Source organism: Pristis pectinata, chromosome 5 (genome assembly GCF_009764475.1).
Source record: "Pristis pectinata isolate sPriPec2 chromosome 5, sPriPec2.1.pri, whole genome shotgun sequence".
Taxonomy (NCBI): Eukaryota; Metazoa; Chordata; class Chondrichthyes; order Rhinopristiformes; family Pristidae; genus Pristis; species Pristis pectinata.
In genome coordinates this window covers 63,850,251-63,864,173 of record NC_067409.1, presented here as the reverse complement: position 1 = coordinate 63,864,173, position 13,923 = coordinate 63,850,251, and the positions used below count along the sequence as shown (strand labels likewise).

Genomic DNA, 13,923 nt, shown 5'->3' with positions numbered 1-13,923 from the left:
AACCACATGAACTGGCATCAGTATTACTAAAAGTAGCCTGGGCAGGCACGGTAGTGTAGCGGTTAGTGTAACGCTTTACAGTGCCAGCGACCCAGGTTCAATTCCTGCCACCATCTGTAAGGAGTTTGTACGTTCTCCCCGTGTCTGCGTGGGTTTCCTCCGGGTGCTCCGGTTTCCTCCCACGTTCCAAAGACGTACAGGTTAGGAAGTTGTGGGCATGCTACGTTGGCGCCGAAGCGTGGTGACACTTGTGGGCTGCCCCCCAGAACACTACGCAAAAAAAAAGCATTTCACTGTGTGTTTCGATGTACATGTGACTAATAAAAGATCTTATCTTATCTTAGCCCCTGGGCTACAATTTATTGGTTTTGAAAATGGGCATTAAAAATTAAGTTAAATCCATTTATTCACAAAGGTTTGAGCCAAGGATTTCCCAATGGGATCAACATCATTCTTTTCAGAAAATCCATTTCAACAAACAATGACATGAACAACTTTTATATTCAAATCTGATTACTTGAGAATGAGGTTATCAGACCAATTTAACAGGTCATGATAAATATGACCAAGCCGATTAATAAGTTACAACATGTATTGCTCTGGGGTTACTTTGTCACTGTTTCAGCAATCACAGTAATGAACAACTGAGATGGGCGCTGACACTGTCTTCATATTGGTAACATGAAGGCGAGGATACCTGATTTAACCATACAATATTTCTTTGCACATTATTGTGGCCTATAGCACTGGTTACATATCACTATGAATCAAAGACAAATACCATTCTTCGTGAGTACACCTGGCTAAATTTATTTCAGTCTCACTATCATAAACTTTCAGAGATACATCCCCAACTTCCTCAATGTTGCATTTATCTTCTATCAGCTGGACCAACTACATCGATTAGGATTTGTGACTATCTGCATTGGACTGCGGTGTTACATTTAAATGCAATTTAGAGGCTGAACAACTTTGCAGGACCCAAAAGGTAAAAGTAGCATTTGGAGATGTTGCAGTTGGAGGCATTCAATGATTTAAACTATAATGTAGTGCAAATCAGCAGGATAATGTGGTATGTTCTGATAAGAGGTCATCAACCTGAAATGTTAATTCTACTTCTTTCTCCACAGATGATGTCCGACTTTCTGAGTACTTCCAGCATTTTCTGTTTCATTTTTAAAAAGGATCCATAAGCCCATTCATCTGAATGGTGATTTTATAGATGCATGGAAAAAGGCAAGAACAAGGTTGTTACTTTCTTCAATTATTTGTGCTCACAGTAATGTTTTTAATTATTTAAGTGTTTACAGGTGTTTTATTTTACTTTTCAAATGTAGTTAATTTTTTCTGAAATGATTAGTTTTATTTTTAATTGCTCTTGCACTCTGCTTCAGAATGTTAGGGCTGTGCATGTTCTGGCCACTCAAGTGACCCAATTATAAACAAAAGGCCCTGATGGCACATGAGGTCTTGGAGGTTGTCATCCCAACAGGACTTCCGTACAGACAACACAGGTAAGTCCGGGTCAATTGTGCTATCTATCTCAGTCTGGCACTGAATCCACCTGGCACAATCTGGGCCATTACTTTACGATGTTAAAAATGAGAAGAAAATATAAAAAGGAAATTAGGAACTGTGACCAAAAGTTACAAAAATACCATTGAAGAACTAGAACCTTAACTAAATGGTCTCTTTAGAGATCTTTTCCTTTTTTAAAACAAAACCACTTAACCTTGAATTGAGGCTTTATTTTACACCATAATGATTTGAGATGGTGCTTCAAATTTCCAGGGTTTATACAATTAAGAAAATAAAGACAAATTTAAATGCAAATTCTCCCTAGCATGTCCAAAAATGTTTTGTTAAATGTAAATCAGCATATTTAGTAATTGATTAAAACACAATCCTGCAAATAAATCCAGCCAAATATTATGTTGAAGAGCACATGGTTTTAATTAAATGTGACGTATTTTTGATCAAATTTACACACATTATGATCTTGGTTGATACTTCAGTACATTGCTAAAGAAACGAGGTAGTGTTCTTGGGTTGAACACTATTGGAGGAATTATCATTTGGATGAGATGCTGAAATGAGATGTTGTCGGTTTCCAGAAGAGACCATAAAAGATCCCATGACTGTTTCAGAAAGCAGGGGTGTTCTCCTTGGTGTCCTGCATCAAACATATACTCCACAACCAACATCACTAAGAAAAAGACAATGGTCAATTATCTCACTATTGTTTGCAGGAATATGCTGTGCAAAATTTAGTTGCTTCCTTTCCTACATTATAACTGTGACTGAACTACAAAAGAGACTTCATTGGCTGTTAAGTGCTTGTGATGAGTAACACAAGCACTTGACAGCCATATAAATGCAAACTTTTTTGTTCTATGACTGTTGGCAGATTATTTCCTTATGTAACATATTGTTTTAGAAATTCATGAAATAATTAATTACTAATTATAACCACAGTTTGCAGGTTTGCAAGTCTATCATTAGGAATAATTTATTCAGAATAGCAAACATTTGTCAAATTTTAGCTCTAAATTAAATCGAGATCTCTCTTTTATAGGTATGCATTTCAGCAACAGTGACTAAGTTGTTAGCTATTAACGTACTGCAGTACAATATACACCTGTGCATTAGTTGCATACTCAATTGTATCATGACCTTTAACATACAATAGTTTTGTAAAATGAATAATTAAACGACATTGTTATGACAGGACTGCCTGAAGACCCATACTCAATGATTCAGGAACAGCTTCTCCCCTCTGCCATCAGATTTCTGAATGGTCCAAGAACGCTACCTCGTTATTCCTTTTTATTTTGCAATATTTATTTATTTTTGTGCTTTATAGTAATTTTATGTCTTGGCACTGTACTGCTGCCACAAAACAACATATTTCACATCATATGTCACCGATAATAAATCTGATTCTGACTGTAGAAACGTTAAGAAACACAAGGATTGTATTTAAAATTATATGATGTACAATTCAATATGATTTATGGAGAGTTCTTACAAATTTGATTTAAAAGAAAAGATATTTTACTATTTTCTGACATTTACCAATATTTTGGGAACTTTATTTTGTGATCCTGTCCTCTTTTCAGAGAAAATGTCAGGTAAGTAGCCATAACTGTTATGAATAGCTTGTTCCCTATTGCAAATTGTATGCACTTAATAATTACAAAATTAATCAAGTAAAAACAATCCAAAATGTTGGTTGCGTCTTGATTTACTGATCTGATTTGTTTTATGAAGTATTGGTTTACTAAACATTCTCAATTTAATTATTTAAATTACTTAAATTGATGTTAATTCACAAAGATCTGTATAAAAAAAGATTCCCAGCTCTCATCCAGTCAAATCCAAACAAAAGAAATTTGATACGCACATCATTTCAGTGCTGATAGTGGTGCTCATTAACTTGCAAGGTCACTAGCAATATAATCTTTCTAATAGGCTTGATAGTTAAAAAAAATCTCCTAACCAGATTTGTGAATTTTTTTTTTGTGAATAATTGTGTAATTTAAGTTTTTTTGTTAATCAATTATCTAACAACTTCCACTTTTGGACCCCCAATCTGCAAAATACCAGATTTTATTGAATTCCATTTCACAACTTGCCAAGGTAGCAATTGAATTTAAGACCATCTGGATAAGCACTTGAATCACCAAGGAATAGTAAACCATGGACCAAGACCTGGCAAATTGGATTAGTACAGATAGGTATTTGATGGTCAAGATGAACATGGTGGTCTGAAGGTCCTGTTTCTGTGCTGTATGACAAAGACCTTTGGATGATTTAAAACTACCAGTAATGAGAAAAAAACCATATCCATTTCTTTTAACTTAAAAGCCTTGAGATTAGCAATTCTTGCCCGACAGGAGTAATGTTTTCAACTGATTGGAGTTGAAAGCGTTACTTTCTCAGAAAACAGTGAACTGGTCAAAGTAGAATCTCATCGTAGACACATTTAAGATCCCCAATTCTGAGACTGCTTGACAATAATAATTAAGTGTGTCACAACAACATTTAATTCCACGAAGTGTAGAAAAACTGCACAAAAGAAGGAAAATAAAAAAGGGGTAAACAAAATACAGAAAGAAAATAAACTGTAAAACTGTGAAATGTTAATTCTGGTTCTCATTCCACAGATGCTGCTTGACTTGCTCAATATTTCCAGCATTTTCTGCAAACCCAGGAAGAGCTAGGAGCAAAGAACACAAGAAAAAATAGGAGCAGTAGTAGTCACTAAGGCCCCTGAAGCCTGCCCCAAAATTCAATATGATCATAACTGATCTGCCACAGACCTCATCTCTTCTGTGCCAGAAGTTCAGAAGTTAGGAGCTTACTGAATGCTCTGAGGGGGGAGAGAAGAAATGTAAAGGTAGTAACTCAACCAATATCATCTCTGTGACTTTGATCCAGAAGGGAAGTCTGTAGAGACTGGAGATAGGATCCTGTGTCCAAAATCTCCATGGGCATAAGAATTAAGGAAAGGAGGAAAAAAAACCCACATGCTGAACTGGTTAGAAACACCAGACTATCAATTCATCGATTGGTGCCTAAGTCTGGATTGTTGAGAGGGTGGCAGGGTGGACAAAACAACAGTGGGTAGGTGAGGTGTAACAAGCACCCCAGCTATTTGAAGAACCACCTCCATTTTCTTCTCCCCAAGAACTGGCCTGAAAGTCTGAGGTATTTCCAGTTCAGCCTTCAGAGTAAGTGTGCAGACATTCTTTGGGTCATTGCTCAATCCCTCTGCTCCCAAACCCAGCACTCCTCCTGCTCAAGGGTACTGGGCTGTCAAACACAGAGCAGTTTTGTGAGGGCCTGCCAACATTTCAAGGATGATTCTAGCCTAAATCTATTTCTGAAACTTAGAGTCTTCCTTCAATGGATAACACTACAGAATTTGCTGCATTTCTCTTTATTCCATGCCTACTCAGTTTTTTTCTGCCAATTTTCTCTCTGCCTAATTTCATCAAAGTAACAATGCCTTGTTATTATAGGAATACAGATTGTACTTAGCCAAGTGTTTATTCTTAATGTACAAGTCATTGCAGAGTATATTGGCTGATACACAAGCACAGATTTTTTTTAGAAAAGTAATTTATAGGCATAATATGCCCCTATGTAGAAGAGAAATTCAAGTTCTGTGTTCTTCAAGAAATAATTATGCCCAATTCGATAATTAATTACTGCAAGTAGCTTCCAATAAAAGTATGACTTTGGTATTCAGTCACCGTATGCCACCAAGTAGATCTACTTAAATCCTTTGAAACTAAATCTGTCAAAGCTGAATCATTGTATTGTTGTTCTTTTGTTGTTAAACGTTCATAGGTAATTGTCAAGGTAGCAATTTTAATAATGAATAAGAATGTATTATTTACAATTTATCATTTGAACACAATAGTATGAATTTATACTGTTACATGCATCATGATTTTACAACAAAAAGAGGTTGCCAACTGTTATTTGAGTAGCACTGAAACTGCTAATATTGCAACTTATCCAACGTACTGCAGAGTCTTGGATTAAATGTGCAAGACCAATCACAACAACATTTTCCAAACCAGGATTAAATCATACTTTTCATTGCTAAGGCTTCCTTCAGTCTAAAAGGATTTACACAATGGTTGAGACTTGCAATTTGCCATTTAGTAATCTAGGGCTCATCACCATCACTACTATCTGGTTGAAACTATAAGTGAGGACATACAAATCCAGTGCTGATTGGTTACTGCATTTTTTTTCCATATCCTATTTGAAAGTCCCTTTAATACATGAAAATGTCAAGTACCTGAATCACTGTTAATCACATCCAGTGTTCTGAAAACTACTGGAAAGTGGATTGTTAAATATATATGTAATGCATGTCCCCAGGAATCCACGTTGATTTTCCACTTTCCCTTCTTGCTCAGTAATCCTGATATCAAAGAGCTCACATAGGTTTCCTCCAGATGGCAGATACCTAGGTGCTGACAAGTTCAAATCAACTGAGTTGCCTCATGTCAATATTGCTGTAACTCTATTTTTATTAAATTTGTTCCATTTAAAGATTGCTCCAACTGTTGTAGTATAAGTCTGTAGCAATGAGAAATTGATTGGCTAGTATTTATGTAAAATAATTATGCTCCTTCTAATATATGGTTCCTCCATTTTACTATTTGCTATTTATATACTGCAGTAGTTAGTTATTTATATGTAGACACAAGAGCACATGAAAAGTCTATTTCAAATCTCCTCAGCCTGAACATATGAGTTTACACATTACGTGAAAAATGAAATAATACTGAATGAATTATTTGCTATTTTTAAGAAAAAAGATGCATTTATATAATTTTTTTTCACCACCCTGGGACATGCCACAAAATCATTTTAATGCCAATTAAATATTTTTGAAGTTTAGTGACTGCTGCACTGTAGGCAATAGGGCAATCAATTTGCATTGAGAAAATTCTTACAAATAGCAAACTGATAATGACTAGATACTATTATGGTGATTGAGAGATCCGACCAGGGCACGGGGTAGCTCCCCTGTTCCTCTTCCATATAATTCAATATGTTATTTTACATTCTCTAGAGAAAACAGGCAGAGCCTTGAATTAATGTACTACCTAAGTTTCCAACAGGGTAGCACTCTTACAGCACTACACTTTTAGTGTGCTGTTTCCTACAGAGCTTTTTACATGCTATAAATGAAATCATTATGAAAAAAATATAGTAATCAATTAAAACTAAATTGCAGAAATTTTTGTTTTCGCTCTTATCCAAAACAAAATCTTTACAATTTAAATAAAAGGTACACAAAAACTGATTCTACTTTCTAAACACAAAATCTGATATGTTTCCCCAGAGACCTCACCTTCATTTTAGCATCTCACCCTAGTGATCATAAATGAGCATGAACACGTGGCTAAATATAAGTGACTGCTCAGGATGGGGGGAGGGGGGCACCTCAATCAAGTGTGATTCTATTTTCCTCAACTGTTCACCCACGGTCAGCAGCAAAGGTCAACAATGTGGAACTCAAGCTGACCTGCTGTGTATTTACAGTGTTTTTTTTAATTTTTGGAACTCAAGCTGGTCTTTCTGCATCTTCCCGTTGCCAGTCACTTCAACTCCCCCTCCCACACTATCACAGATATGTCAGTCCTCAGCCTCCTCCACTGCCAGGAGAATTCCAAGCTCAAACTGGAAGAACAGCACCTCATTTTCCATCTTGGAACCTTGCAGCCTAATGGCATGAACATTGAATTCTCCCACTTTAAATAATCCCCACCCATTCCCCCCACAACCATGCCTCTTTTCTTCCCTTTCCTAGCCTCTCTCTCTTTTTTCTACCCCTTTTTTTCTCTCCTTACCTTTGACCCATTCCCCAGTGGATCTGCTCTCCCCTCCTCCCCCGCACCTGCCTATCACTGTCTCTTACCTGCATCTACCTATCACCACCTTGTGCCCACCCCACCTCCCCTCTTTTGTCCACCGATCTCTGCTCTGATTTTCCCTCCTATTTATCGGGCTTCCCCTTTTCCTATCTTCAGTCCTGAAGAAGGGTCCTGACCTGAAACGTTGACTGCCTGCTTTTCTCCACGGATGCTGCCTGGCCTACTGAGTTCCTCCAGCACCATTGTATTTTTCATCTAGATTCCAGCATCTACGGTGCTTTATTTCTCTGGTCTTTCTCACTTGCCTATAAATTCTTATTCCCATTATACTTGCAAACAGTATCGTCAATAACAAATAACAGGGCCTTCTGGTCTTTCCTGTTCAGTAGCTTGTGAGTAATGCATTCATGCATTGAACTTTTAAGGTCTCTCAAGGTCTCTTTACTTCCTCATCTTTTTTCATCTTAATAGAAATTCCTACATTCCAGCCATTAATAAAGCGGTTTCCAGGAAGTCTGATGTAACCCCTGGTGGAAAACAGCAAGTTTTACAAATGTTAACTCATTAAATTTCCACAGGGTTTGAATTTAGCTTCAAATAAAATTATGGAACTATATTTCAGTTATTTTCTCACACACTCCTGAAACAAGACACTGAGCAGAGCTCTACTTGTCCAACTTCTTTCTCTCCTGTATTCACACCTCCAAACTTTTACTTTCACATTTCTCTCACTCCCACCCATTCCTACCTCTGCCCCAGTTCAAATACACCTTCACACATCATGTTTCTCCCTCCAGCGATGGCAAGATTCGCTTTCCATTGCTCTCAATCTTTCCAAGAACCTCAAAAGCAAGGATATCTTTTTCCTTCCTGCTACAATTTTCAAATTTTAAAATCAATATTTTCAGCCATCAACTTTGAAGTCACATCAATATTTTCAATTTTGATTGCATCCTTCCAAGTTACCTTGCCCCTTCATGTTTAGATTCTCAGCATCTGTTTCTCCTATTGTTTCCTGATCCTGGTTCATAAGACTAATAATTAAAAGATTCATGATAATCTGCAGTAAAAATATTAGAGTTCATTTTATAATGAATTGATCCATGATGTCCAATAATAACCAATTACACAAATAAGTTGTTGATTCTTTAATTGTATCAATATTATTCTTTGCATTATTTCAAGGTTTAGCAAAATTCAAATGCGGTAGAGGAACCACAGAATTTTGTTTTTGCTGATCTTTGTGATCAGTTTGCTTCCTGTTATAATAGCAGTCACTAACACGAACAATTCCAACTTCTTCTAAGAAAGCTTCCTGCTTGTGAACTTCCAAATCCATATATAATGTATGAAAATTAATTGCTGGTGATTTCACACCATTATGTTGACAGCCTGTGTCCGGTATTCCTGTTGATTACCATGTGCCCAAGCACAATCATAATGGCTGGGATTGGATTTAAACTGTTATCTGCTACGTAAGAAAACTGAAAACTTAAACATTTTAGCAGCACACAAGTCAGATCATTACCACACTATTCCAGTAATAATAGTTTATTTTTTAGCGATAGTCGCGGGAAGTTTCTTCCTGACCATGATATTCAGTCTAACAGAGGATCAAACTATGGCAAGCACCTTAAACGTGTGCATTATCAGGACTGCATTCTTCAGTTCCTGTTATACACTGCTACTTACATATACACTTTATTTAAAATTGTATTAAACGATTGGCAAAAATGCAGGATTACATCTAAAGTTGATTTACAACAGTAAATGCAAACATCCACTTCGTTAATCGCACATTGTCATAATTAATCTGATTCCGTATCCACCTCCACCCCCCACCCCCCCCCCCCCCCCCCCCCCCCATCACAAACACACATACACACACACCTTTGAGATCAATACATTTCCAAACTGGATGGCAACGGTATTTATTTGCATCCGATCCAACTCGAAGATAGACTCAGAAGGGAAAAAAAAAGATCATGAGCTCAACCATCTCCTTGGAGAAAGGGCACACCAAACCAAACCCAAGTTGCACTGTAGGAGAATGGGAGCCATCACATTTCAGAAAAATAATAATTCAATCACAAACGTATCGAGTTTGTTATCTGGCGTCATCGAAACTAGCAACTACACACCGTAACCAGACCAAGTACACAGAACATTTCCAGTTAAGGGCATAAATGTTTATTTTTAATAAATGTACTCGAATTAATCTGCTAACCGCGCTGATCCACTCGCCCACCCGCCCCAATCCCACACTTGACATTCAGCCAAAATCGTTTTCAAGCTACCATCGTCAACACATTAATTCATCGGTTGAAAATTACAGTGGAATAATTTAATATACAAGATATATAAATCAGCTAACATTAGACATGAGATTATCTACGGATCATTTCTAAACTGCAGTAATGTCCTTAAGATCAGAATCTATTAATAAACATATAAGAAACGCGTGTGTAAACTGCTGACCTGTCAATGCTAATGTAATCTGTCAAAGCTAGATCAACGCTGAAATATGATAGAAGGCACACTATTAAAAGTCCAGTTTTCCTTCAAAAACATTTGCGTAGCTCGATAAAATTTAACCACCAATTTGCAATGTGTCCAATCCTCAACTCGTTTCTCCCCCCAAGAAACCGCACATTCCTGTCTCCTCACTGTGCAGCTTTCACGTAACACAAAAGTGTGCAGTGCTTTCGCTGTCTGGATTTGCTGGGTTATGAAATTACTCGTCGTGATTGCGAGTCGCCCTTCTCTGAAAGTACATACACATGTATACAGCATACCAGAGCCGTGTTCCCTCTTCCTCCCTGCTCCCTGCCCATACTTAACCCACTGGGGTGTCACCTCGAGTTGTTCCGATTCTCCTGCTCTGAAGTCACGAGGGAACCAGGCGAACGTTCGAACCTATTGTTCCTCCGCCCGCTCCGCGTTCTTACCCAGCTGGCTCAACGTTCCAAAGAACTCCCAATAATTCAGCCCCCGTGTCCCGGTAATTCGCGAGCCCTTTGCACATGCGCAGGAAGAGCTGACACACGCGTCGTTGACGCTACCATGGAACCGAGGAGGTGGGGAAGTAGGGAAAAAAAACAAATGACTAAACAGGTCATAACTGCACTTTTCATCTTCTTGGAAAACAGCATATAATTTATTATTTCAAAATAAGTCGATAAATCATGACAAAAGTTATATATGTTAATGAGACTGCATTTTAGTGTTTTTGGGATTGTTGCACACCCCTCTATCTTCCAATGCCAGGAAGCTATGAGGTTGATACAATTGGAGCATCGAGTCGAGGCGGCGGCGGCGTGTGTTGCAGCGTCTCCACGGCTGGGTGGTTTGGCCGGCTCGTTGCTTATAGGTGTTGGCGGGTCTGTTTGTGCTGTTTTTATTTTATTTTTGGAAAAAACACAGAAATTGGTTGTTGGAGTGAACTATGGCTCCTCCCAAGAAAGGAGATCTGATAGAGGAGGAGACTGAATTGCTGCAAGTCATTTCTGAAGGTAATAATGCAGCCCGCTGGCGGCCCTTCCTTTTCCAAAAATAAATATTTGATTCGAGGCATGTATGTTGTTGCAAAAACAGACTGGCTGTCACGGATTTGTGTATAAATCCTGCAATAATTAGGGCAGTAATTAAAATGGGGTGTGACAGTTTACTTTTAAATTAAATGAGGAGAGGCCCAACAGGATGGATTAATAAACACCACATGTTTACATTTGAACATAGCTTGTTTGCATAAATATTTTAATAACTTTTAGTTTCCATTTAAAAGTCATTAAGTTGTAAATTATCACTATTTGGATGGTTGAAAATGTGATGTTCTAGCACTTTCTATTAAGGTATGCGTAGCACGTGTTACCGTGATGCGACCGCAGCTGATATTTTGTGTGCAGGTCTGCTGCCCTTACCTGCTATAGAGGGATTGCAAGCGAGGTTCACAAGATTGATTCCCGGTAAAGTGGGGTAGTAGTGGCCCTATAAAGTGAGATTAAGCAAACTAGGCCTTCACTCTACAGACTCTAGCAGGACAAGAAACAATTCTTTTAAAGGCTGATAAACTGGATGGAGGGGGGGGGGATAATGTTTCCACTTGCAGGGATATCTAGAACCAGGGGTCACAATCTCAAAATAAGGGTTCGGTCATTTGTGACTGAGATGGGAAGAATGTTCTTGATAATTCTCTAGTTCATGGAGCAGTGGAGGTTCAGTTGTTGATTATGTTGAAGACATTGATCATCCGATTTTTGGATATTAAGGGAACCTAGGGGTATGGGATCAGAGCAGCAATATGGCACTGAGGTAAAAGATCAGCCATGAACTTACTGAATAGTGCAGCAGAAGTGAGGGGCGAATGGCCTATTCCCTCAATGTCTTACGTTCCTAAGGTCGTTTCACTTAATAGGTAGGTCCTCTGGGAGTGCATTAGTTGTCTCAAAAAGGTTTTTTTGGGGTGGAGTTGCTACTGCTTTTGATGTTTATGTATGCCATGCTCTCCAGTGTTCCAGATTGTATATTACAATTATTGTCAGGAAGTTTTCACTAAGGTATTATAACTTTTCGGTAATTTCATCATGAGTGATGAAAAACATGATGGAGTAGCTCACAGGTCAGGCAGCATCTATGGACATCAATGTTGACCACCTGCTTTTCTCCACAGATGCTGCCTGGCCTGTGAGCTCCTCCAACACCATTGTGTTTTTCATCTAGGTTCCAGCATCTGCAGTCTTCTGTTTCTCAGTTAATTTCATCACTTGATGTATTTGTTTATAAATAACTACCGAATTCCTTATTTATTGAGATGTGAAATAATCCCATAATGCGCATGTGATTTCAGAAAGTCCAGTTTCTGTAGAGGGTACATGATTGGGTACATGATATACTATCAAATCAGATTTCTAGACCTAATGCTAACTTCGGGATACATTCATTTTTAAAAAAAATGAAAATGCATTGGGGTCATTTGCCATTCATAATGCCACTCCTGACCCAAGGAGCTACCCAGTATAATCCCACATCCAAGATTTTGTTTCATAGTCTTAAGTAAAACTTTGGTTAGGGTGCACTTGGAGTATTGTATGCAGTTCTGGTCACCCCATTGCAGGAAGGATGTGAAAGCTTTGGAAAGGGTATATAAGAGGTTTACCAGGATGCTGTCTGGATTAGAGGGTATGAGTTATAAGGAGAGGTTGGATAAACTTGGGATGTTTTCTCTGGAGCATCAGAGGCTGAAGGGAGACCTGAGAAGTTTATACAGTTATGAGAAGCATAGATGCCAAATACTAGAAGAAGTGTATTTAAAGTGAGAGGGGGAAAGTTTAAAGGAGATGTGTGGGGCAAGTTTATTTACACAGTTGTAGGTGTCTGGGTAGTGTTGGAAGCAGATACGATCGCAGTGTTGACTTTTAGGTAGACACATGAAAATGGAGGGATATGGATTATGTGCAGGCAGAAGAGGTTTAGTTTAATTTGTCATCATGTTCAGCACAGACGTGGTGGGCCAAAGGACTTGTTCCTGTACTGTTCTATGTTCCAAGTGTTCAGACAAGTAGTATTCAATGAGAAAGGAGGTTTCTGCCTCCACTCCCACTTCAGATATTGGGTTCTGGACTCTTCTTGTGATGTAGGGGGGGAAACACTCCTTCCCCACTCTTTTTTTTTCCACCCCACCCCAAAATCTCCTTTTTAAGACAACAAATGCACTCCCAGAGGACCTACCAATTAAATTAAACAATCTTAGGAATGTAAGAAATTGAGTGAATAGGCCATTCAGCCCTTCACTTCTGCTGCACTATTCAGTAAGATCATGGTTAAACTTTTTCCTTAATGCTCCCTAAGAAAACCTCCCAATGACCTTAAATCTGTGCATTCTTGTTATTAACCTCTCTGTTTAGAGAAATAAGTTCTTCCTATCCACACTAAGCTCATAATGTTATGCATGTTAATTAAATCTCCCCTCTTTTCTGAGTAAATTAACATTTCATATCTCCAAGTATACTACCATTTATCAGAGATCAAAACAGAATGCAGAGGCAGTAGTCACGCGTGGAATTCTAAATTAATATTTGCCTTCATGAAGGGGTATAATAGGGGCAACAACATTAAGGATGAAGAATGTGAAGTATTGCAACTGATAGATATGGAGAGAATAGTCTTTAAAATTTTTAAGAGTGAATAGAGCACCAGCCTCCCGCCACCCCCAAAGGAAAAATCCCTGGCTCTTAAAGAGAGTTAGTGTGGAAATAATGCGGGGTCTGACACTTATCAATCAAATTTTGCATCAGATGCAATGTCAGAGGATGAGAAGGCAGCTAGTGTGGAAATATTGTTTGAAAAGGGAAAAGGGCATATACAGAGTAAAATCTGCCCTGTCCACCCAAAGTCATTGGTGGGCAAATCTTTTGTGGGGGGGGGAGGGAAGGTGTGTATAGAATACTAAGAGTGATGACAAAGATCAGCATTTCAAGAGGCACTAGCTGTTCCATGACCTGGGCATAGATTTGTTTTTGAA

At 38.3% G+C, this 13,923-nt stretch overlaps 2 protein-coding genes across 6 annotated transcripts in view; one reads left to right on the top strand and one right to left on the bottom strand.

The window, feature by feature from the left end:
* LOC127570446 (eIF5-mimic protein 1) overlaps positions 1-10,419 on the bottom strand; it is a 66,877-nt gene extending 56,458 nt beyond the window's left edge. Inside the window, exons 1-2 of one of the 4 annotated variants that reach the window (XM_052016039.1) lie at positions 10,245-10,390; positions 9,294-9,443 (exon numbers count right to left, since the gene is read on the bottom strand). The gene's annotated coding sequence lies outside the window, so the exon portion shown is untranslated. Of the gene's footprint in view, positions 1-9,293; positions 9,444-10,244 lie in introns of all 4 variants that reach the window. The other 3 variants (XM_052016040.1, XM_052016038.1, XM_052016037.1) reach the window with 3 other exon arrangements.
* A 26-nt stretch (positions 10,420-10,445) lies between these two features.
* Positions 10,446-13,923, top strand: part of ankmy2a (ankyrin repeat and MYND domain containing 2a) — a 42,193-nt gene continuing 38,715 nt past the window's right edge. Inside the window, exon 1 of one of the 2 annotated variants that reach the window (XM_052016900.1) lies at positions 10,446-10,915. In XM_052016900.1, coding sequence (XP_051872860.1) covers positions 10,849-10,915 — 67 coding nt within the window. In that variant the 5' untranslated portion in view covers positions 10,446-10,848. The remainder of the gene's footprint in view (positions 10,916-13,923) is intronic. The other variant, XM_052016901.1, reaches the window with a different exon arrangement.